At 49.4% G+C, this 25,208-nt stretch overlaps 2 protein-coding genes across 3 annotated transcripts in view; both read right to left on the bottom strand.

Annotated features, from left to right (window-relative positions):
- LDLR (low density lipoprotein receptor) overlaps positions 1–11,458 on the bottom strand; it is a 32,196-nt gene extending 20,738 nt beyond the window's left edge. The window contains exons 1-4 of one of the 2 annotated variants that reach the window (XM_045491956.1): positions 11,232–11,458; positions 3,616–3,738; positions 3,046–3,168; positions 1,089–1,475 (exon numbers count right to left, since the gene is read on the bottom strand). In XM_045491956.1, the coding sequence (XP_045347912.1) occupies positions 1,089–1,475; positions 3,046–3,168; positions 3,616–3,738; positions 11,232–11,298 (700 nt within the window). In that variant the 5' untranslated portion in view covers positions 11,299–11,458. Of the gene's footprint in view, positions 1–1,088; positions 1,476–3,045; positions 3,169–3,615; positions 3,739–10,427; positions 10,648–11,231 lie in introns of those variants that run through there. The other variant, XM_045491955.1, reaches the window with a different exon arrangement.
- A 12,420-nt stretch (positions 11,459–23,878) lies between these two features.
- Positions 23,879–25,208, bottom strand: part of SMARCA4 (SWI/SNF related, matrix associated, actin dependent regulator of chromatin, subfamily a, member 4) — a 94,792-nt gene continuing 93,462 nt past the window's right edge. The window contains exon 33 of the mRNA XM_045491910.1: positions 23,879–23,889. The gene's annotated coding sequence lies outside the window, so the exon portion shown is untranslated. The remainder of the gene's footprint in view (positions 23,890–25,208) is intronic.

The following is a 25,208-nucleotide window of genomic DNA, read 5'->3' as shown; positions in this document are numbered from 1 at the left end:
TTGGGATTCTCTCTTTCCCTCTCATTCTGCCCCCCTCCCACTCTCTCTCTCTCTCTCTCTCTCTCTCTCTCAAAATAAATCAATAAACTTTAAAATAATTTAAGATTTTTTTCAAGCAACTTTTTAAAAGTCTAATTACATCTCCCCAGAGATTACCACTAGGGAGAGCGCACCTGGGCAAAGATACCAAAGAAACAGGAACATGAAACCCTGGTCTAGATCCACAGGAGCTCTACCATCGCTAGTTTTACAACAAGGAAGCACGGACACAGGGCCTGGGCCACACACCTTTCATCTGCACGGTCTCCGACACGGGAGCCGCTCACCACGTGTGGCAACTTGACTTTCAATTCATTAAAGTGAAATAAAACAAAAAACTCCACTCTCTGGTCACACAAGCTCCACTGGGAGGCAAGGACTGCTCTGGTCAGCACAGACGTGGGACGTCTCCACCACCACAGAAAGTTCTATTGGGACGCACTGGACTCCAACCGAAACCTGCAAAGTCCAAGGCCTTTGCCCCATTCTACTGGGGAGGAGAACACAATGCAGTGAGGTTGGGTCCCTGGCCAAGGGTCACAAAGCTTGGGGGTCACCGGCCAGGCCTGGAGCCCAGAATCCTTTCTGGACCACAATAATACTGCAACATGCAGCTTGCTCCCTTGTAGGAAAAAGAGCTTTTTGTGTAAGTGTTAAAGACAGAGTCTCCTGGGAGTCCTGGGGGGCTCACTCAGTTGGTTAAACGTCTGACCCTTGATCTCTGCTTAGGTCACAACCTCGCGGTTTGTGAGTTCAAGCCATGTGTTTGTTGCCTGCTCGGGATTCTCTCTCACCTGCTTTCTCTCTGCCCCTCCCCCACCCCTTGCAAAATGAATAAATAAACTTAAAAAATTAAAAAAAAAAAAAAAGCCTCCTTTTAGGGATGCTCTCTTCTCCAGGTGATCAGTAACACTGGAAGAAACACGAAACGAGATGGACTTTCTTGCTGTGTGATCTAAAACTGTTTAACCACCAAAAGGCCCACCCATCCCACACCAGGGGGGGGCACAGGGACAGGTCAGAGGACCCACCCCCGATGGCGCCCCTACCGCAGTTCTCCTCGTCAGACTTGTCCTTGCAGTCAGGGCCGCCGTCACAGCGCCAGCTCGAGTGGATGCACTCGCCACTGTGGCAGTGAAACTCCAGCGCTGAGCAGGGGTTGTCGTCCTCTTGTGGGGCTGACATGTTGCGGCCCCCGCAGCGCTGCGGCCACTCATCTGAGCCATCCTTGCAGTCCGGGTCGCCGTCGCACGCCCACAGCTCGGGGATGCAGGCGGAGTTGTTGCACTGGAAGTGGGCGGGGCTGCAGGTGGGCATGGGGCAGGACGCCTCATCGGACCCGTCTAAGCAGTCGCGGTCCGAATCACAGACGAACTCCAGGGAGATGCACTTCCCGTCCTGGCAGCGGAACTCATCCTGGGCACACGTCTTGGGCACTGCAGGGGCCGGGGGGGGGGGGGGGGGAATGGGAAAAGACAACGGGGTCACCAGAGAGCCTCTCCTCCTCAGTAGCAGCCCATTCCACAGATGAGGACACCGAGCCCCGGGAGGGGCCGGACCCCAGTCCCATCAAGGTGGCCACTGACTAGGGTTAGACATGCATTTCTAAAGTAAATGTATGTGGGGACGCTTGGCTGGCTCAGTAGGTGGAGCCTGTGACTCTGGATCTCAGGGCTGTAAGTCCGAGCCCCACACTAGGTGTAGAAATTATTTAAAAAAAATTTTTTTTAAATGTTTATTTTTGAGAGAGACAGAGCACGAGTGGGGAAGGGGCAGAGAGACTGGGAGACACAGAATCCCAAGCAGGCTCCAGGCTCTGAGCTGTCAGCACAGAGCCCCAGGCGGCAGGGCGGGGGGGCGGCCTGAAACTCAGGAACCCAACGGTGAGATCATGACCTGAGTCCAAGTTGGACACTTGACCTACTGAGCCATCCAGGCATCCTAAAAATAAAATCTTAAAAAAAAAAGTAAATGTATGTGAACACTCATGTGCTGTTTTTTTTTTTTTTTTCAATATCCTGGGTTTTTATATTTTCTGAACTTGAAGATCTGACATTATCTTTGTTATTTAATGAAACCTTGCTCCATTAAAAAAATAAAAACAAAGGGGTGCCTGGGTGGCTCAGTCAGTTAGGCATCTGACTCTTGATTTCGGCTCAGGTCATGATCTCAGGGGATCAAGAGTATGAGCCCTGCATCTGGCTCCACGCTTAATAGTGTGGAGCCTGCTTGGGATTCCGTCTCTCTTCCTCTCTCTCTGCTCCTCCCCTGCTTGTTCTCTCTCTCTCTCAAAATAAACAAATACATCTAAAACAAGAAACAATACAGGTTTTTTTTCAAAAAAATTTTTTTATGTTTTTACTTTTGAGAGAGAGACAGGGCAAACGGGAAGGGCAGAGAGAGAGGGAGACACAGAATGTGAAGCAGGCTCCAGGTTCTGAGCTGTCAGTGCAGAGCTTGACTCGGGACTCGAACTCACGGACTGTGAGATCATGACCTGAGCTGAAGTCGGACACTTGACCGACTGAGCCCCCAAGGCGCCCCAAAATGATAGTTTAAAAACTAACCAACTAACATGAAAGAGTCAGGACAGGCACCCAGCTCTCCAAAGTGCGCTCCCCCCTTGTTTCTTGGCAGAACCCTCAACTTGGTGAAGCTTTTTTTCTTCTCGTCAATGGTTAGCTGGGTGATCAGGTCCTGGCCAGGCGGGACCTACTGTGCACTCAGCCTCCCAGCGTGGCTGGTGGTGGTCACGGCGACTCACCAAAGCGTGTGCCATGTGGTTGGGGGAGACACCGGGCAAGACAGCCTCGCTGTGTGTGCGGATGACCGTAGAGGTGATGCCATCGCTATCCGCTGCAATGCCCCTTGGGCAAGGTGGGGTTCGTACAGTGTGAGGGGGGTTGGCATGAGACCCCAAGAGACAGAGCCAGGTGAAGAGCAGCCTATCCGCAGCTCCGGTTAGGTCAGAGGGGTAGGGGCGGGCAGGGGAGGGAACACACTTACGACAGCCTTGCTCGTCTGAGCCATTCTCGCAGTCCACCTGGCCGTCACATCTCCAGAACTCAGGGATGCAGCGGTTGACACGGCCCCCACAGCTGAAGTCCCCCGGCTTGCAGGTGACAGACACTGTGGGAGAAACGGGATCGAGCCTTCACTCTAAGGGAAGCCCGGTCTGCCTCACCAGGCCCCGCTTTGCAGAGGAAAAACAGTTTTCAAAAGGAGGGTGCCACGCCCACCTTTCTGGGTCAAAATGAAGGGTATCTCACGGAGCTTGTTAAAAAAATCAGACATGAAGTGATGGAAAGGTTTGGAAGGAGACAGAGGTGGTGGTTGTATAGCATTGTGACTGTATCAATAATACTGACTAGTCACTTTAAAATGGTTAATTTTATCTCATGTAAATTTCATTTTTTTTTTTTTTTTAAGTTGTTAAAGTTAAGTTCCAGAAATAACTCTTCTCCCAAGTCCCAATTCATGGTCGAACACATCAATCTGCAGACTGATTTCCACCTCATCTGTCACCCACTGTCATCAAAAAGGGCAGGAAGCGTGTTACTCGCAAAGGGGACTCACTGCAGGTCTCCTGGGACTCATCTGAGGCATCCAGGCACTCGGCGCTCCCGTCACAAACCCACTTGTAGGAGATGCACTTTCCATCTTGGCACTGGAACTCGTTTCTCCCACATTTGTCCCCCACTGAGAGAGAAGGGAAGAGAAAGGACCATTCAGTGCCAGAAACAGAAACTGACGACGTCACCTGTGTGTGTCTATTTCCTGCCAGCTGAAGAATGAATCCGATCCTTCCCAGGAAACAGAACACACACAACAAATTTCATAAACCAAAAGTATAGTGGAGGATGCAAAGAATAGATCTAGTGACCTGCCAACAATGTGTAAAACTTGACATAATGGTATGGGTCCATTAAGGTAGGGGAAAAAATCCTCCCTTGCACATGAATAAAGCATATTACAAACCTGTGCTGGAAACAGTAATGAAGAAAATTGACACTATTAAATCATCAAGCTGAAGGAAAAATGAGGGGCCTTCTCTAGTAGGTAGGGAGGAAATAAAAAGAGATAAAATTCTGAGAAATCATTAGTTTATTTGTTTTTTTGGGTGGGGGGAGCAGACAGAGAATCCCAAGCAGGCTCCGCACTGTCAGCACAGAGCCCGATGCCAGGCTTGATTCATGAACCAGGAGATCATGACCTGAGCCGACCAACTGAGCCACCCAGGTGCCCCTAGAATGTCTTTTAATCTACTTCAATATAGATAGAGGTGGGGTAACTACCAGTTTCCTTGGTCTACTTGTAACTTTAAATCTTCACATTCCTTTGAGAGTAAGGATCCAAATTTATGTCACTAAGAGGTTTTCAAACTATCAAGACTCTTAATCTCAGCTCAGGTCTTTGTCTTTTTTCTTTTCTTTCTTTCTCTTTCTCTATTTTGAGAGAGAGTGAGAGCAGTTGTGTGCTCACACACAAGCGGGGGACGGACAGAGAGAGAGAGAGGGAGAGAGACAAAGAATCTCAAGCAGGCTCCGAGCTGTTAGCTCAGAGCCCACAGTGGGACTCAAACACAAACTGTGAGATCATGACTTGGGCCAAAACCAAGAGTCAGATGCTTAACCAATGGAGCCACCCAAGTGCCCCTCAGCTCAGGTCTTGCTCTCAGGGTTGTGAGTTTGAAGCCCTGAGTCAGGCTCCCATGCTAGGGGTGAAGCCTACTTAAAAAAAATAATAATAATTGGGGTGCCTGGGTGGCTTAGTCGGCTGAGCATCTGACTCCTGATTTCGGCTCGGGTTATGATCCCAGGTTTGTGGGACAGGGCTACACAGGGAGTGGGATTTTTTTCTCTCTCTCCCATTGCCCCTCAATCCCCCTCTCAAGCTAGCTAGCTAGCTAGCTAGCTAGCTAGCTACATACATACATACATAAATAGGGGCACCTGGGAGGCTCAGTCAGCCAAGCGTCCAACTTCAGCTCAGGTCATGATCTCGCGGTTTATAGCTTTGAGCCCCTACTGACAGCTCAGAGCCTGGAGCCTGCTCTGGATTCTGTGCTTCCCTCTCTTTCTGCCCCTCCCCAACTCACACTCTGTCTCTTTAAATAAACATTAAAATTTTTTTTAAATAAATAAATCTTATTCATGATGGTATCCTACTTAGATTTAAAATCTCAGGGGCGCCTGGGTGGCGCAGTCGGTTAAGCGTCCGACTTCAGCCAGGTCACGATCTCGCGGTCCGTGAGTTCGAGCCCCGCGTCGGGCTCTGGGCTGATGGCTCAGAGCCTGGAGCCTGTTTCCGATTCTGTGTCTCCCTCTCTCTCTGCCCCTCCCCCGTTCATGCTCTGTCTCTCTCTGTCCCAAAAATAAATAAACGTTGAAAAAAAAAATTAAATTAAAATCTCAAGTCAGGGGCGCCTGGGTGGCTCAGTTGGTTGAGTGGCCGACTTCGGCTCAGGTCACGATCTCGCAGTCCATGAGTTCGAGCCCCGCATCAGGCTCTGTGCTGACAGCTCGGAGCCTGGAGCCTGTTTCGGATTCTGTGTCTCCCTCTCTCTGACCCTCCCCCGTTCATGCTCTGTCTCTCTCTGTCTCAAAAATAAATAAACGTTAAAAAAAAAATTAAAAAAATAATAATAAAATCTCAAGTCATATTGTACAGTTTTTTGGTTGTTTAAAGATTTTTAACTAATCTCTACACCCAACATGGGGCTTGAACCCACAACCCCGAGATCAAGAGTTACGTGCTCCACGGACTGAGCCAGCCAGGCACCCCAAGGCTGGGTTAATCTTTAACAGTTGGGCACATGAAACCACAATTCAAATAGTGTTCTTGATAACTTATTTGTATTTATTTTGCCTGACTTTCCATCATATCTGATTGGAACATCTGTTTTATCTTTTTTTTTTTTTTTTTTAGTGCTTATTTACTTTTGAGAGAGAGAGAGAGAAAGAGAGAGAGAGGAGAGAGTGTAAGGGGGGGAGGGTGCAGAGAAAGAGGGAGACACAGAATCCAAGGCAGCATCCAGGCTCTGAGCTGTCAGCACAGAGCCCAGTGTGGGGCTTGAACTCATAACCCTGAGATCAAGACCTGAGCTGAGATGAAGAGTCAGACACTCAACTGACTGAACAACCCAGGTACCCCTGTAAGATTTCATTTTTAAGCCATTTCTACACCCAACATGGTGGGGCTGGAACCCACAATCCCAAGACCTCACGGGCTCCATCGACTGAACCAGCCAGGTGCCCCTAGAAGAGAAAAAAAGAGAGAGAACATGTGCAAGTGGGGGAGGGACAGAGAGAGAGGGAAACAGAGGATCTGAAGCAGGCTGTATGCTGACAGCAGAGAGTCTGACGAAGGGATCGATCTCATGAACTGCGGTATCATGAAGTGAGCTGAAGTTGGACACTTGACATACTGAGCCACCAGCTGCCCGTATTTTGTTAACTGGGGGGGAAAAAACAAGGTTCAGAATAGTTTGTAATAGTTCAGTATGGTCCTTTTTTTTGAGAAACAGAATCTTATCTGTGCTTCTGCATAGGGAATAGTGGCCAATTCACTTCAGAGTCATTTTTCTTCAAGGAATGCTTTATTTTTGAGATTTTTTTAAGAGGTAAGAAAAAATAATTAAGTGAAATAATTGCAATGCCAGTCGCTGCATACGCCTGACTTTCGTGCTCGTTACTCTAATTCTCTAACCTTCCCAAGTGCCTTTTGTTGTCTTTGGTCATTCCATTGGGAGTAGAGAAGCCCAGAGACCTCCAGGCCCCCTCGAATATTTCAGCTAGGTTTGAACCCAATCTTGAACCTGGCCTGAGGGCTCTGGGGGCTAGGGACTTTGGGACCCAGTTTTAAAAAACCACCTTCCGGGGCACCTGGCTGGCTCAGTCAGTTAAGCATCCAACTCTTGATTTTGGCTCAGGTCATGATCTCACGGCTCGTGGGTTCGAGCCCTGTGTCAGGCTCCGTGCTGACAGCGTGGAGCCTGCTTGGGATTCTTTCTCTCCCTCTCCCCCACTCATACTCACTCACCCTCTCTTTCTCTCCCTGCCCCCTCAAAATAAATAAACTTAAAAACAAATAAATAAATAAATAAAATCTGGGGGGCACCTGGGAGGCTCAGTCAGTTAAGTGTCTGACTTCGGCTCAGAATATGATCTCACGGTTCATGGGTTCGAGCCCCACGTCAGGTTCTGTGCTGACAGCTCAGAGCCTGGAGCCTGCTTTGTATCCTGTGTCTCCCTCTCTCTCTGCCCCTTCCCTGTTCCCGCTCTCTCTCAAAAATTTAAAAACAAATTTTTTTTTAACAATAAATAAATAAGTAAAAAGCCAACAAACTCTGGGTCTTCAAAGTTCAAGTCCAGTGCTTCTGCCAGAGGTTAGGAAACCAGTCAGATGATACTAGGAGAAAATTGAGGGGGGGTTGAAAGGAGAATAGAGGGGATACCAATAGAGAAATATAAGAAGCTCTTAGAAGTCCAAAGAGTGACCTGAACAGGAGGAGTCTCTCAGACCTGCCTCTACAGTACGCCCCACACTGCACTGACTCATAGCTGAATCGTAATTGTACCCACAACGGGATATGACTCACTTCTCGCTGCTGGCACACAGGGTGGGTAAAAGAGTAATTGGAATTCCAGGACTCAGAAAAAATTAAAAAGGAAGTTCAGGCCAGGGGCACTCACAGTAAGGATGGTGGAGGAGAAGCTTCTGTCATCCCCTCCTCCCCTAGGGGCTCACAACTTCCATTACCACTAATCCACTGCTCTGGCCTGCCAAGCTTTGCACAAAGCTCTATTTTACCAACAGAACGTGCTACAGGAAAGACTGGAAATAGTAGTAATAGCATTGCTGGTGGGGACAGGGATCAGGAACAGTGAGCACCGAGGGACACCCCATCAGATGGGTGTCCCCACAGCAGAAAACACCATCCTGGCAAAGGGTCAGAACCAGTCCAATTTAAATGTTGATTTTTTTTTTTTTTTTTTTGAGAGAGAGAGAGAGCGAGCAAGAGAGAGCAAGGGAGAGCAAGGGAGAGCAAGGGAGAGCAAGGGAGAGCAAGGGAGAGCAAGGGAGAGCAAGGGAGAGCAAGGGAGAGCAAGGGAGAGCAAGGGAGAGCAAGGGAGAGCAAGGGAGAGCAAGGGAGGAGGGGCAGAGAGACAGGGAGACCCAGAATCCAAAGCAGGCTCCAGGTCCCGAGCTGCCAGCACAAGAGCCCGACACGGGGCTCAAATCCACGGACCGCGAGCCCTTGACCGGAGCCGAAGTCAGCCGCTTAACTGACTGAGCCACACAGGCACTCCAGAACCAGTCCAATTTAAAGCACCATCACCCAAAGAAACCACAGGGTTTTCTTGCTTCCTCCCTGTTGCCCAATCAAGGCTTGGTTTTCCTGGTCAGTTTCATCTAATTTCAGTAAAAGCAACCTGGAGCACCCCACCCCTGAACTCCTCTCTGCTAGGGTTGCACAAGAACCACACCCACCCGTACCCCTGCCGGCCCTCGGCCCCCATGCTCAAATCTCTAAATAGCCTTTCAATCTCTCCTGTCACGAGTGACAAGCCAGGAACAAGGTTATCGAAACGGAAAAGGAGAATACACATTTCTGCTTTTTCACCAGCACACAAATGAGGTGGTAAAATGCTTTCGAAGTTTTCTTTCCCATGCTACTGAAGATAGCTGTTGTTGAGGGCCATCAAAATTATAGACAGAACCATTTCCGTGGAAGAAAAAAATGGCCAGAGCTAACGGACTCAGCTGAAAATGAACAAGAAATCAATTTACCAAGGGCTCTTTTCCAAACTAGGTGATCTCAAGGCATTTTCCTTAGGGGTGATCTCGAGGGAAGATTTTGAAGTCAGCTCCTTCGGGGTGGGGTAGCCTGTTTCTGCGGTTGCTGGTAAGTTCCACAGTGTCTTAGCAACACATGTCACTTGCTTGACAGCCGGGTAAAGTGTGGACTCCATTAACGTACTTAACACGGGACGTGAGGGCCATCAAAGCACTGAGCAACAAAGGTATCTAGAATTGGGTCTTATCGGGGAAGGAACCCTACAGATAAGAGCAGAAATATCCTGGAAAGACACAGTGAGCCAGGTAGTTCCCCTTGAAGCTTTGCAGTCTCAAAAAAAAAAATCTCCCTGTCTTTTTGCCAGTGTTGTCCAAGAAGAAAAGTATGCCCAGCAATGACCACTGAATCCCCCCCGGGGGGCATGTTGCAAAGGCAGGGACAACTCTTCGCAGGATGCTCTATTTTTTCTGAATTGGGGTGTGCCCTGGGCATACTTGATATCCGCAGATAACGGATTTTGACCCGGCTAAGTGAACACATGCAGCTCGGATTCCAAGGACTTCCATTTCCAAGGAAACGGGACAAGAAATTCCATCCCCTGCCACCTCCCCAAAATGCTTTAAAGACCGCTAAGGAGCGAGCTGGCGCAAAACAGGGCTGCCACAAATATACATCATCAGGTTAACACCAGAGCAGAGTAGCTGCTGGCTCCCAGGAGTCTGGGGAACCCCTCAGGTCTCAGGGCCTCCTGGCCAACACAGATTACATCAGATCCTCAGCCACTCGGTGAGAGAGAAAACTAAAGTCAGCAACCCATCTTGCTCAAGACCTCACTGCCATCATTTCCTCCTAGGGATGAAGCCCATCAGCGTTTGAAACACAGGTCAAACCAAGTGCCTCTTGACAAGCCACACTCCCTCCTCTTCACACAACTGGGTGGCAGAGTTATCTCAATAATCCTCAGCTGTATGGCATCAACTCCCTTCCTCACCTCTCAGCCAAAACTCATGCGTCACGGGCAGGAATTCCAAGAGTTCAAAGCGCCCCACGCAAAGCCACCGCCCCATCCGTGGAAAAGTTTCCGGCAATCCCGTTACTAGGCAGCCCCGATTCTTTTATGGGCTGCGCCGGTTCTAAGTAGGAAAAAGATCATTTATCTAATACCCAGGGCGAGGTCAGATGCCTCCGGCAGTTCATTTAAAGCCACCGGGTAACTCAGGAGCAGGCACCAACTAGTCTCTTCACTAAATCTCAACCCCCCTGAAACCCCCGAAGAGGAAAAAAGTCGTCGAACCCCCCTTCAGAGCTTCGAAACAAACAGGGCCACCCTGAGGGTTCCATCCGGTGTCGGCGCCTCCCGATCCCCGCCCGGGTGGAAGGTCTCCGCTTCCGACCGAAGAGGGGCGGGCATTTCTGAGGCAACGGTTCCACCAGGGAAGGAGGTAGGCCCTGTGGGGGGGGGCCTGGGGACACGGATGTGAACTCGACCCGGGGCAGCGACGGCGGCCGCGGGGACGAAATGGGCTCGGGCCAGATCTCGAAGGAAACCTTGGGCTGCGCGAAGGCGGCCCAGGAGCGCGGTAGGCACCTTGCCCATGCTCACGGAGGCGACTCCGGGGGCCCGGGACGCGTCGCCTTTGTGACAGGAGCGCTGGACGGACGCGAGGGAACTCCTTCGGCCGCCTCACGGAACCAGGTGCTTCGCGCGTCCCAAGCCGCACCTCGAGCCCCGCCCAGCCCTCTTCCCAGCCCCGCCCCGGCCCGCGCGCCCCTCCGCATCCGCCGACTCCCATTGGCCGAGGGGAGTGGCTCGAGGCTCGCCTGTTCCAATCGCGCCCAATGGGAGCTTGGGGACTGGCCCTCGAAGCCGGAGGCGGGGCTGGAGGCGGTGGCCACCGGCAGAAGCGCGCGTGTAGCGCCCGCTAGGAATCGCAGCGTCCGGCTCCGCGGTCCGGAGCCTCCCTAGCGCAATACGAAGCTGCCTGGGGCGCGTGGGTACTTGTCCGCGGGCGGACGCGAAGGAGCGCCCGCAGGGACCTCGGGCTTCTGCTAGTCCTCTCCCTAGAGCAGCTCGGTGGGGGGGGAGAGGGGTGTCCCTGCCTCCCTAGGGCTGGAGAGCCCCGTGTCCCGGTCTGAGGGAAGATAAGGGGGTCCCCCCTTCTGGCAGAGACTTGTGGGGAAAACCTCACCCCGCTTCTCCTGACTCCCCCACATCCCCAAACCCTCGCAACCCTCAGCGCTCCCTCCAGCCGTTTGGGAAGGACTTCGTGCCATTTTCCCACAAGTAGTAAAGGATGGGGGCATTTTTCGCATCCTTCCCGCAAATTACCAAGGGGCTCCCCAAGTTCTGGGGGTCATCTCACCGCACGCGGGCGCCTGGAGCCAGCCTTACCTGCCGTCCCCACCGCTGCGAGGAACAGGGCGGCGGCCCAGTTCAGCCCCCAGCCCGCGGCCCTCATGCTCCCAGCCTCCTCCCGTAAAACACCGGCCCGAGTCTGAGTCCGCAAAGTCCGCGCAGGAAACCCGGGTTTGGCGCGGCCCGGCGGCGACTGTCTGCGGGGCCCCAGTCATTTGCAGCATTTCAATGTGAGTTTCCTCGCAGGGGGAGGAGTTTGCAGTGGGGTGATTTTCGAATATCTTCACCTCACTGCGGGAGGAGGAGTTTCGAGAGGAGGAGTTTCGAACGGCCGATGTTACAAGGGCTGTTAACCCGTGAAGCCCTGAGTCGGATTCCAGTCTTTTCCAAACCTCGCTCCCGAATCATCTAATAGGCTAATGACCATCGCCCCCTGTGCCTCCAAAGGGAAAACGGGACGTATCGGAAACTTTACCGTCGCCTTTCCCTACTTGCCTTTGCCTTTCTAGGAATCGTATAGAGATGTTAACTGAGTTTTCTTCAAAATACTCATCAGTGAGGAATTTAAATAAAATCTTCAAAAAAGTACAGCCCCCAACTGATCCAGTGAATCCAGCGTTTGGATCAATATGAGCAAAAACATCTCTAAAGTCATTGATCCAGTTGGGGTCTGGACATAAATATTGATTTCTTCTTTTAGGAGAAGGACTCGAACAACCAGGCTGCTTCCTCTCCCCGAAGCAAAATCAAAACAAAACAGCTTGCAGAGTTGAACCTGATTGCCTTAATCACAGAGGGCTGATGGAGAGCTGCTTTTAAGAATCGAGTCTCTTTTGGGTGAGATGCCAGCAGCCCCTTGCCAAAAAGGCACATGTGAGAATCTTGCCTGAACCCCATTAAGGGTCTGGCAGTCTTGGAAGGGTCCTCCAGGAATGAGCAGAATTCTCTGGGGTTTTACACATTGATCCTGGGAGGGTGAACTAACCTCTCAGCAGGCTTATGGGGAAACCCATGAAAGGAGGCAGAAAGGGGACGATTGAAACCTCAGAAGGAAACGCGCGATTAATCCAGAGTAAGAAAGAACAGTTTGGAGCTCCAGCTTGGGAATCAGACCCTGGGTGAATAAATTAGCTTTTCCAACGAGGAAAGGAGAGGAAATCATACTTGCTTCCCTTACATGGCAGGTTCCATGGGGGGGGGGGGGGGCGGGGGGAGGGAGTGTCAATTGACATAATTAGCAATCACCTGGGAAAATTTGTAAGGATGGGCAGGTTCTGGGAGTTTTTGTCACATTTATGAATGTCCTCATCAAATTCCGTTCCTAAGACCACATGCTACTTTTTTTTTTGTCAAATAAATAAAACTAAGTTTTCTTTCCCTTCAGAACAGTTACAACACCTAACAAGCCCAGTTTCTGGTTTTGAGCCCAGCTTTCTCTTATTCATCTGGTGGTTGGAGGCCCTTTCTCCCCATCAGGGCTGAAAAAATTTACCAGGAAGGAGCTCTCTTCTGGGAAGGGACTTGGCTTAATGTCTTCAAAGCTAATTCTACATAGATGTAAGGGCAGGCCTGGAAAAGGGCCATAAAAGCTCTGTAAACATTTCGAGGGTGCCTAGGCCTGGACAAGGTCTCTCTTTGACCTTCCCCGTGGAAATCGCAAGGCCACTCTGTCCCTGCCACACACATGGCCATGGTCATATATTGCCTTAAGAATGGAGTCATGCTGTTTAATTTCTCTGCTTCCACGTACAGCAGCCTCCATTCAGGACTAGCTCATAGGGTTGTTTTGACAATTAAGTAAATTAATAATACATAGATGCATAAAGCGATTGATTAGAACCACGCTTGGCACAAAATAAGCACCATATATGGATTTGCTTTTTTTTCTATGTTACAACTACATCATTTTTCCTTCTTGTTCCCTTCCTTTCCCTTCAGGCCACGGTAATCAAAATAGTGTGGTATTGGGGTGCCTGGGTGGCTCATGCTGGTTAAAAGTCTGACTCCTGATCCCGGCTCAGGTCACGATCTCACGGTTCATGAGTTTGAGCCCCGCATCAGGCTCCGAGCTGACAGTGCGGAGCCTGTTTGGGATTCTCTCTCCCTTTCTCTTTGCCCCTCCCCTGCCCGCACTATCTCAAAATAAAGAAAGAAACTTAAGACAAAAAAACGGCAACAACAACAAAACCAGTGTGGTGTTGGCATAAAGACGGACATAGACCAATGGACTAGGATACAGAGCCCAAAATAAACCACGCAGGTCCGGTCAAATGATTTTTCGTAAGGGTGCCAAGACCATTCAATAAGGTAAGGGCAGTGTTTTGAACAAATGGTGTTGGGAAAAGTGGATAGCCATGTGCACGGTGATAAAGTTGGACACTTCTTACTTTCACCACGTACAAAAATGAACTCAAACTGGAGCAAAGATGTAAAAGGAAGAGCTAAAGCTATAAAACTATTGGAAGAAAAAATAGAAGTAAACTTTCATGCCAGTAGACTGGGCACTGATCTCTTGCACGCGACACCAAAAGCGCAGGCAGTAAAAGAAAAATCTTTAGAAAAGATCTCAGAAAAATCAAAAACTACCGCGCATCAGAGGACACGCTCAAGAGAATGAAAAGACAACCTATGGAATGGGAGCAAATATTTTGCACATCCTGCATCTGACAAGGGTTTAGCATCCAAAATACGTAAAGACCCCCTACAACTCAACAACAAAACGACCCGATTAACAAACGAACAAAAGGGAGCACCTGGGTGGCTCGGTCCGGTCAGTTAGGCATCCAACTTTGGCTCCGGTCATGATGTCACGGTTCATGAGTTCGAGCCCCGCGTCGGGCTCTGTGCTGACAGCTCGGAGCCCGGGGCCTGCTTTGGATTCTGTCTGTCTCTCTGCCCTTCCCCGCTCAAGCTCTCTCTCTGTCTCAAAAATAAATAAACATTAAAATTTTTTTTAAAAAAACCCTGCATGCGGATGTTTATAGCAGCTTTATTCATAACAGCCCAAACCTGGGAGCAACCAAGATGTCCTTCAGCAGGTAAATGAATAAATAAACCTTGACACATCCAGCCAATGGAATATCCATACTAAGAAGAAATGAGCTTTCAAGCCATGAAAAGACCTGCAGGAACCATAAATGCGTATTAACAAGCTATTCCACACTTCCAACTGTGTGTGTCACATTCTGGAAGGGGCAGATCTATGGGCATGGTAAAGCGATGAGTGGTTGCCAGGGATTTGGGGGTGGGGGGGTTGGGGGGTGCAAGGTGAATGGGCGGAGGCCAGAGGTTTTTTTAGGGCCGTGGAATGATTCCATGTTCTACTGTAACGGTGGCTACATGTCATACCTTTGTCCAGATTCAGAGATCGTACAACATGGAAAGTGAACCGTAATGTCAACTATGGACGCTGGGTGATGATGACGTGTCAGCGCGGGTTCCTCCATCGTAACAAATGCACCACTCTGGTGGGGATGTTGATGGTGGGGAGGCCGTGACTGTAGGGGGACAGAGGTATGTGGGAAATCTGTACGTTCCGCTCGATTTTTCTTTGAACCTCAAACTGCCCAACTGTGCATGGCAGGAGAGGCACTGAGGTGGGGACAGGGAGAGGTGGGCTGAAGGGCGGGGCACATGTGTGGAACCCTGGAAGGCTGAAAGAAGATCAGGATGGACACCCGAGAGGCCTTGGCATGCCCTTCAAATGAGGGAAACTATTTCCAGGGCAGTGAGAAGCATTTGAGGCCACGGAGGTTGAGAGATGCATGCTTAACGTGGTAATTTGGGCAGATGATTCATTAATTAGGTCATGGGACAGGGTGGGAGAGAGGCCTGGGCAAGAGGTGAGGTGGGGGCAGGGAGAGCGGGAATGAGCGGGGATTATGCCTCTTAGGTTATATTTTATATTTAATTCACACCAGTTCGTCATCCACACGAATCCTGAAATGCAAGGTTCAGTCATTCACAGTCCGCACCTTGTCACGTTTCATGAAATACAGCCATGTGAAATGCATTGCTTACAGCCTGCCCGCACATGGGGAATTTTCTGAATTTTGAAATATCTGGAAGACGCTGGAAAAGCTTCAGAGGTATGGGAAATCTGGCCGGGCCAAATTCTAGGACCTTGGACAAATCACTTTCTGGGTCTCTGTTTCCTTGTCTTTATTCCTCATTCAACAAAAATTTCCTGAGTGTCTGCTGTGTCCCAGGAACGTTCTAGGGTGCCGAGGACCCCAGGGAGACAAGACAAAGATCCCCCCCCACTCCTGGAGCTGAAGTTCCAGGGCAGGAAATAGCATGAAACAAATCCGCGAGATGGTTTGGGATAACCAGATTCAAAACACGAGAGGATAATATGAAACAAGAGTGGCTAGTGTGGGAGGTGTCTATTTTTATGACTCTTTTTTTTTTAATTAAATTTTTTTTTTTTTTTTTTTTTTTTGAGAGACAGAGAGCAAGCAGGGGAGGGGCAGAGAGAGAGGGAGACACAGAATCCGAAGCAGGCTCCAGGCTCTGAGCTGCCAGCGCAGAGCCCAATGCGGGGCTCGAACCCACAGACCGCGAGATCATGACCTGAGCTGAAGTCAGCTGCCTAACCAACTGAGCCACCCAGGCGCCCCTATGACTTTTTTGGATGGAGATAAAATATACATGCAATGTGGTCCACAAACCTTATGTGTACAGCTCCATAGATTTTTTTTTTTTTAGAGTTGTACATGGGTTTAGTTTTTTTTTTAAGTTCATTTATTTGAAAAAAATTTTTTTTAACATTTATTTTTGAGAGACAGAGAGAGGCAGAGTATGAGCAGGGGAGGGGCAGAGAGAGGGGGAGACACAGAATCCGAAGCAGGCTCCAGGCTCCGAACTGTCGGCCCAGAGCCCAATGCGGGGCTTGAACCCACAAACCGTGCGATCATGACCTGAGCTGAAGTCGGACGCTCCACCGACTGAGTCACCCAGGCGCCCCTCATTTTATTTATTTTTGAGAGAGAGAGAACATTTATTTATTTATTTATTTATTTATTTATTTATTTATTTATTTTTGAGAGAGAGAGGGGTAGAGAGAGAGAATCCTTGCTGTTGGAGCGGAGCCTGATGCGGGACTCGAACTCACAAACCGTGAGATCATGGCCTGAGCCGAACCGGGAGTCGAGCCCTCAACTGACTGAGTCACCCAGGTGCCTCCCCCCACCCCTTCAGAGATTTATTTCATATGTACTCATCTGTGTGACCACCACCTCGAGCAAGATAGATAATGTTAGCAGTGTCCCTCACACCAAGGGGCTGAGCCTAGATGGGAAAAGGAAAGAGGCTTCTCTGAGGATGGGGGCTTTTAAGCGAAGGGCTGGATAACAAAAAGGACCTGGCCAAAGGAAGGGCGATGTGGGCAGAGGGATTAGCAGGTAGAAGGTACTTGAGGTAGGACTGAGGTTAGAACATTCCAGAAGGGAGGCCAGTGTGGCTGGGTGAGAGTGAGTGAGAAGAGGTGATGGGGACAGGTTGTGCAAGGCCTTGTGGGCAGTGGGGAGGACGCTGGCATTTACCCCAAAAGTCAGAGCCACGGAGGGTTCTGAGCAGAGGAGGGGCAGGACTTGGGTGCTCCTGGGCGCCTGTTGGCTGCTGTGGGGGGGGGGACAGAGCGGGAACTAGGAGACTCAAGCGCAGCGATGAGCAATGATCAGGCTGGACCACGGTCCGGCCACGGAGGAATGACCGTCAGATTCTGTTTACATTTAGTCCGAGACGCCACCGGGGTCCCAACGTCCTTGGGAGGCACATACCCCTAGGTTCCGATCTGAGGAGGCAGGTGGGAAAGTGTCTTTCGCCGTGTCCTGTGATGCTCGACGTCTTACCAGGATGCGTCATATCGATGTAGCACCACTTAGGCGATTCAGGAAAAGGTGAAACAGAGCAGTCAAGGAAAGATAAATACTGTACAGTTCCATCTAGAGGAGGTCCCTGGAGGAGCCAGATTTATAGAGATAGAAAGAAAATGGTGGTTACCAGGAGGCAGTGTTCAATGAGGACAGCATTTCAGTTTGGGAATGTTTTGAAGGTGGATATGGTGATGGTTGTATAACACTGGCCACCAAACCGTGCACTTAAGATGGTTAAGATGGGGGCGGGGGGGAGGGCGCTGGGTGGCTCAGTCAGTGTGCGACTCTTGATTTCAGATCATGACGGCACGGTTTTGTGAGTTCGAGCCCCGCGTAGGCTCTGCGCTGGCATCACAGAGCCTGCTTCAGATTCTCCCTCTTTCTCTGCCTCTCCCCTGTTCACGGTCTCTCTCTCTCTCTCAAAATAAATAAATAACCTTTAAAAAAATGGTTCAGGTGGGGAATTTTATGTTATGTGTATTTTGCCGTGATGAAAAATTAGAAAGGAGAAGAAAAATTAAAATAAAAATAGAAAGGAAAGAGGAAAGGAAAGGAGGGAGGAAAATAAATAAATGAGAAAAAAAAAAAACCCAGATTATGAAAATCTCCTCTAAGCCACGGAGGAGACCTTGGCTCCTACAGCTTCTTGCGTCAGCCAGGGTGAGCCTTGGCCTCGGGGTCTAAGTCAAGGGCAACTCGGCTTCCCAGCCCTGTCTTTCAGGCCGCCTCTACCCTGGCTGCCAGGAACCCATGGGAATCCAGGGAGAAAAAGCCCCTGGGAGAAGCCCTCCAGGGGCCCCGCAGACCTGTGCCTGCCCTTCCCATTCTGCATGGTTCAACAGTCAGGGGCCTGATGGCCTGGAATCCGAGCTCTGTGCTCCTTGGCTGAACTGACTGCAACTCATGGTCTTGTGTCACAGAGGTGGGGGAGAGGTGAGAGGGGTACATCACACCTGTTTGCAGGGACAATGGATACTTCTAGCTGCCTGCAACTACAGTGCCTTTTCTTTCCCTTCTTCTTTTTTGTTAATGTTTATTTTTGAGAGGGGGGAGGGGCAGAGAGAGCGGGAGACAGAGGACTCCAAGCAGGCCCTGACAGCAGAGAGCCCGTTGCGGGGCTCGAACCCACAAATGGTGAGATCATGACCGGAGCCGAAGTCGGAGGCTTAACCGACTGAGCCAGCCAGGCGCCCCTCATTTTTTTTTTAACTTCTATTTATTTAAGTAATCTCTACATCCAATGCAGGGCTCGAACTCACAACCCCAAGATCAAGAGTCACACGCTCTTCTGACTGAGCCAGCCAGGCACCCGGTTATTCTATTTCTAATTGTTTGAAGAACCTCCATATGGTTTTCGGCAGCAGCTGCGCCATTTTACATCCCTTTCCTTTGTTTATTTCTATAAAATCCCGATCCCATTTCAGGCTGTAATGTACCCAGGCTATACTGATCCAGACTCCCTTGCTGTTGCTGGTCGCCCTGAGCCCCAGTTGTAATCAGTGAAGCAGGTGGAAATGCCTGCTCCTGTAAAAACACAATCCTTGAAAGGAGAAATGCTTTCTTTGGCTGTTGACTTTTCCGCCTTCTTCTCCTCCTGTCTGGATGTTACGGCGGTGCCTGGAGGTGTTAGCCGCTGTCTCACCTGCATGAAGGTGAAAGCCACATACTGAGAACGGTTGAGAAGAAACGGAGATCAGCTCCAGGATCACCTTTTTCTTTTTCTTTTTAAAGTTTATTTACACCCAATGTGGGGCTCAACCTCACGACCCTGAGATCAAGAGTCGCATGCTCTGGGGCACCTGGGTGGCTCAGTCGGTTAAGCGTCTGACTTCGGCTCAGGTCGTGATCTCGTGGTTGGTGAGTTCGAGCCCCGCGTCGGGTTCTGTGCTGACAGCTCGGAGCCTGGAGCCTGCTTCAGATTCTGTGTCTCCCCCTCTCTCTGACCCTCCCCCGTTCATGTTCTGTCTCTCTCTGTCTCAAAAATAAATAAACATTAAAAAAAATAAATTAATTAAAAAAAAAAAAAGAAATTCTAAAGGATAGCTATGAGCTTTCCCAGCATCGCTTGCACAGGAACATGAGCATGTGACCTGGAATCGGCCAATCCTATTCTCACACCCAAGACTTTGACTCCAGAGCCAGGCTGGGAATCCAGCCCCCATGGTCCTTTTGATTCAGAAACCACCCAGGCAGGTTTATGTCATTTGTAAACAAGAATCCCACTGGATAAAATGTCAGTGAGACTCAGACTGAATAACAAATGCCTGGGGCTAGAAAAACCACCACTGAGTTACTTCCTCAAATTCTCATCCTCATTGTCTCCTACTTAGACTATTTCTCTGAGGTTGATCTAAATTTTCTTTATTTCCATTATGATCTTGGATTACAGCACATGCTTAAAAGTAAAAACTTTAGAAAGTAGAAAACAGAAAAACATAGAAATTACCAAGAAGAGACGTCCGCAAACAACTCAAGATCATCACCGTGTGTATTATTTATTCCTGTAATCTATTTTATATATGTGTAATGTATATCTTTATGAAATGGGATTATTTTTTATTTTGTATTTACTTATTTTTGTAAAGTTTATCCCGAGAGAGATAGCACAAGTGGGGGAGGGGCAGAGAGAAAGAGGGAGAGAGAATCCCAAGCAGGCTCTGCCTTATCAGAGTAGAGCCCGATGCAGGACTCGAACTCAGAACTGTGAGATTATGACTTGAGCCAAAACCAAGAGTTGGACACTCAACCAAATGAGCCACCCAGGCACCCGAGATTCTTTTGTTTTTCTCAAAAAAATTTTTTAACGTTTATTTATTTTTGAGAGACAGATATATAGCATGAATGGGGAAGGAGCAGAGAGAGAGGGAGACACAGAATCTGAAACAGGCTCCAGGGGCCAAGCTGTCAGCACAGAGCCCAACGTGGGGCTCGACCTCAGGGACTGTGAAATCATGACCTGAGCTGAAGTCGGACACTTAAACAACTGAGCCACCCAGGCGCCCCGAGATGGTTTCCTATGTACATTGTGGTCCTCACTAAACTTGTTCTTCTAGGCCCCAAAACGATTGCTTCTTTTGTCCCTGAGTGAAGCTATAGGTGGCCATATGACTTGATTCAGCCAAGGACATTAGGCAGAAGTGTCACCTTCAGGGAGATGCTCTAAGTTTCATTTTCCTGCCTTGGTGACTATGGAGGCACCTGTCAAGTCAGAGCCTCCAGGTTTCTGGGTCCCTGGGTAACTACCATTATACGACCTTGTAGTATGTAAAGAAAAGAAGTCACCCTTTGTTGATAGATCCCAATTAGACGGTGAGAATGTTTGTTACAGCAACATATAACCAGGTTTCATCATGAGACAATTTTTTAAACTCTTATTCTCAAATAATGATAGATTCACAGAAGTTGCAAAACAGTACAGAGAGGTCCCATGGACCTTTCCCCCAGCCTTTCCCAATGGTAGGTAATCTTACATATTCTTACATAACCATAGTACTATGGACATTAACATTAGTACAATACAATTAATAAGACGATAGACTTAACTCAAATTCTTTAAAGAAAATGCTTAGGGGCACCTCGGTGGCTTAGTCGATTAAGCATCTGACTTCAGCTCAGGTCATGATCTCACAGTCAGTGAGTTCAAACCCCACATCGGGCTCTGTGCTGACAGCTCAGAGCCTGGAGCCTGCTTTGGGTTGTGTCTCCCTCGCTCCCTGCCCCTCCCCCACTCACACTCTGTCTCTCTCTCTCTCTCAAATTCATTTATTTTGAGAGACAGAATGAGGGAGGGGCAGAAAAAGAGGGAGAGACAGAATTCCAAGCAGGCTCTGCACTGTCAGCACAGAGCCCGATGCAGGGCTCGATCTCATGAACCCGGAGATCGTGACCTGAGCTGAAATCAAGGGTCGGACGCTTAACTGACCGAGCCACCCGGGTGCCCCTAACTCAAATTTTATTGGACGATACCATTTATAGCCCATTTCCCCCTCCTTGTATCATATATAAGCCCTTTCTCATGCCCATAATATGTTTAATGGCTATTCAGTATCTTCTGGATAAACCCTAATGGGTGTTGATGTTGCCTTGTTGAGCACTTTTATTCCCACCAAACCCATGGAAAGGATACCTGTTCTCTACGGACTGTATCCCTAATGATTTCCTTAAGGGAAATTCCTGAGAACGGAGTATAAATATTTTGAGTCATCTTGTCTACTTGCTTTGCGGAAAGCCATATCCAGGTATCGCCGCACTGGGGTCAGCCTGCCTGCCCACCGCCTTGCCAACGCTGTGTGTTAGCATTTAACAAATCGTTGCCAATTTGCTAGGCCAAATAATAAAAACAAACAAATAAATAAAGTATTTCATCACTGTTTTTTATCTTTATTTTTTACCAATTTTTTTAAAATTTATTCTGAGAGAGAGAGGGAGAGTGCATGCGCATAAGCCGGGAAGGGGCAGAGACAGCGAGGGGGAGAGAGAGAGAATCTCAAGTACAGAGGCTGCACTGCCAGTGCAGAGCCAGACATGGGGCTCGAACCCACGAACAGTCAAACCCACGAACCGTGAGATCATGACCTGAGCCGAAACCAAGGGTCATGCTTAACTGACTGAGCTACCCGGGCCCTCTGGGAAAGAAACGATTTTTAGGATTCTCTTAAGGAGGGCCTATTTGCTTCCTCTCCCAGGATATCAAGGAAGGCAAGAAGGGGCAGGAAAGCAACATTTGAGATGAGGCTCAGAGGAAGGAGATTTGCCAGGTGAGCCATTATGGGAAGAAGGAGGCGCTTGGGCAAACACCAGTGAGCGTGTGGTGTAAAATTTCAGGGTGGCTGAGGTTTAAAGTGCTTATGGCTGGAGAGTTGCCAGCTCAGAGGATCTGGGGCTCACATGCACCCAGGAGTTGAGAGTTTAGACGCCTCTGGCCGTGTGGGAAGGACAGCCTGGCAGGGACAGAGTGGAAGCCAGGGAATCAGGGAGGAGCTGATCACACCCGTGACGGTGGCTGCAGCTCGAGGTGGGGGCCAGGGGTGGACAAAGGGCAAGGTGAGTAGATTGAAGTTACTGAGGAGAATGGCCCGAGCTGGGACACTGACCGGATGGTGGAGCCTCAGGAAAAGGGATGACAGCTGAGATGGTCTGATGGGGGCCACTGGGGCCACTTGAGAAGGGGGGCAGTCAGGTGTGGGAGGAACATGATCATGTGGGCCTTGGCCACTTCATAAATATTAATGTTCCCCCCCAAAATGAATGGCCTGGTTGCAGTAGAAATCTTTGAGACCATGACATAATCTAGAAATCTTCTGTTGAGTTAAACATTGGTGAGGAATTAAGACATGGTTCTTGGGGCGCCGGGGTGGCTCGGTCGGTTAAGCATCCAACTTCGGCTCAGGTCATGATCTTGACCCGTGGGTTTGAACCCCGTGTCGGGCTCGGGGCTGACAGCTCAGAGCCTGGAGCCTGCTTCGGATTCTGTGTCCCACCCCCACCCCACCCCACCCCCGCCTCTCCCCTGCGTGTGCTCTCTTTCAAAAATAAACATTAAAAAAAGAAAAGAAAGAAAAGAAAGAAATGGTTCTTATAATGGACAGGTGTCCAGAACCTCACCAGCTTGGAGAAGCTTCCAACTCCATTCTCTTGTCCCCGGTCCCGGGAATTAACAGCTGTTCCGGACATCGTGTGCTTGGGGTGCATCCTGAGAGAACTTTCTCTAAACATTCACGTGGCAGTGACTCGGTTCAGAGGAATGCTCTAAAGATCTGTCCGGGTTAATTAGACCCGTGTCCTCTGAAAACTTGTTTTAGGATGTTCCAGTTATTGCTGCTGCCTAAGAAATCACCCCACAGCTCAGTGCCTAAAAAAACCCAATCCTTTTTATTCTCTCTCAGGGTTTCCATGTGCCAGGAATGGGGGAAGGGCTCAGCTGGGCAGGCGTACAGAGCTAGGGGCTGGAGCCTGAGAACTCGGGGGTTGGCCAGGCACCTCTTCCTTCTCGTTGTGCAGACCTTTTATTTAAAACAAAATTTTTTTTAAACGTTGATTACTTTTTGAGAGACAGCGTGAGCGGGGAGGGGGCAGAGAGCGGAAGACACAGAATCTGAACTCACGAACTGTGAGATCCCGACCTGAGCTGAAGTGGGACGCTCAACCGACTGAGCCACCCAGGCGCCCCTCATTGTGCAGATCTTAGGGGGTCTCTCGGCATCAGCTTGTTTTGGCTTCCTCAGCCTCCAGGCAGCTGGCACCTTGGAGGGAGTCTTCCGGCAAACAGGGCGGAGCTGTGGTGCCCTGTGTCACTTGCGTTGCACTCTGCGGGTGACCAGCAGTCCCAAGCCAAATTCCAGGGGAGAATTAGACTCCGTATCCGATGAAATCGAATGGGGGAGTTGCAAGGTTCTAGAAGTGCACGTGGGATGGGAGATGTTTGTGGCCTGTCACCTATGAGAGTCTACGCCCCACCTTTTTTTTTTTTAATTAAAAAAAAAAATTTTTTTTTAACGTTTATTTATTTTTGAGACAGAGAGAGACAGAGCATGAATGGGGGAGGGTCAGAGAGAGGGAGACACAGAATCTGAAACAGTCTCCAGGCTCTGAGCTGCCAGCACAGAGCCCGACACAGGGCTCGAACTCACGGACCGCGAGATCGTGACCTGAGCCGAAGTCAGCCGCTTAACCGACTGAGCCACCCAGGTGCCCCTTTAATTTTATTATTTTTAAAAGTAAACACTATGCCCAATATGGTGCTGGAACTCATGACCCTGAGATCAAGAGCCACACGCTCCATTGATGGAGCCAGCCGGGTGCTTCAGGTCTATACTCTTCTTCTCTATTAAAAAAATAAAAACAAGAAAACAAAAACTTTTTTTTAACGTTTGTTTATTTTTTTTTTTTAATTTTTTTTTTCAACGTTTATTTATTTTTGGGACAGAGAGAGACAGAGCATGAACGGGGGAGGGGCAGAGAGAGAGGGAGACACAGAATTGGAAACAGGCTCCAGGCTCTGAGCCATCAGCCCAGAGCCTGACGCGGGGCTCGAACTCACGGACCGCGAGATCGTGACCTGGCTGAAGTCAGACGCTTAACCGACTGCGCCACCCAGGCGCCCCTAATGTTTGTTTATTTTTGAGAGACAGAGAGTGACAGCACAAGTGGGGGAGGAGCAGAGAGAGAGGGAGACACCGAATCCGAAGCAGGCTCCAGGCTCCGAGCTGTCAGCGCGGAGCCAAACGCGGGGCTCGAACTCGTGAACTATGAGATCATGACCTAAACTGAAGTCGGATGCTTAACCCCTGAGCCACCCAGGCGCCCCCACTTTTTTCACTTAAAAAATTATCTTCCTTTTTGTTGTCACCATAGAAAACGTAGGAATGCCTGAAGAATGAAGTAGAACCCTCCCAAGTACCTTTTGGTTTCTTATCTCCCAGTGGGCTCAGAAAGTGCTGAATGCTGCCCAAGGTCACACAGCCTGGAAGCGGCAGGGCCAGGATTCAAACCCACAACCATCAGACCTGGGAGGCAGGGGGGTATGGCCTGACAACACTGCTTGCAGGGCTGGCAGTGCAGCCTCGGGGCAAATACATACTTCCCTTCTCTCTGCCTGTTTTCTCATCTGAAACCTGGGCATAACCACCATCCAGCAGGCAGTGAGCAAGCTGTGTGTCCTTAACTTTAGCTGGGCACGTAGGTACCAGAAGCAAGGCTGCATTTCTCAGCTTACTGTGTGGCTTTGTGTGGCCACATGATTATGTTGTGGCCAAAGGGCATAAGAGAGTGATATGTCAGTTTCCAAATTGGGTCTCTAAGGGGTGGGGTGGGGCCTTCTCTTTCCCCTTGCTTCCTTACTGCTGGCTGGAAGGTGGAATGGATAGATGGAGTACCAGCAGCCATCTTGGGCCACGAGGTGACCTTGGACGTATGTCTGGTTGTTGCTAGAGCAACAACACAGGTGGATGGGTTTTCCAACACTGTGAGACCTCAACTCTAGACTCTGCACGAGATGTATACACTTGTGCCCAGTAATTCAGTATTATTTTGCATCTTGGTGTCTTTCACCAACAAGTTATATTATACCAATTCATGGATCATAAGACATTTTGTCATACCAAAGTTCCACTTGTACTTTTTGCCCCCCTCAAAGGAC

Source organism: Leopardus geoffroyi, chromosome A2 (assembly GCF_018350155.1).
Source record: "Leopardus geoffroyi isolate Oge1 chromosome A2, O.geoffroyi_Oge1_pat1.0, whole genome shotgun sequence".
NCBI lineage: Eukaryota > Metazoa > Chordata > Mammalia > Carnivora > Felidae > Leopardus > Leopardus geoffroyi.
Note: the sequence above shows the minus strand (reverse complement) of the source record. Positions and strands in the feature narration are given on the sequence as shown.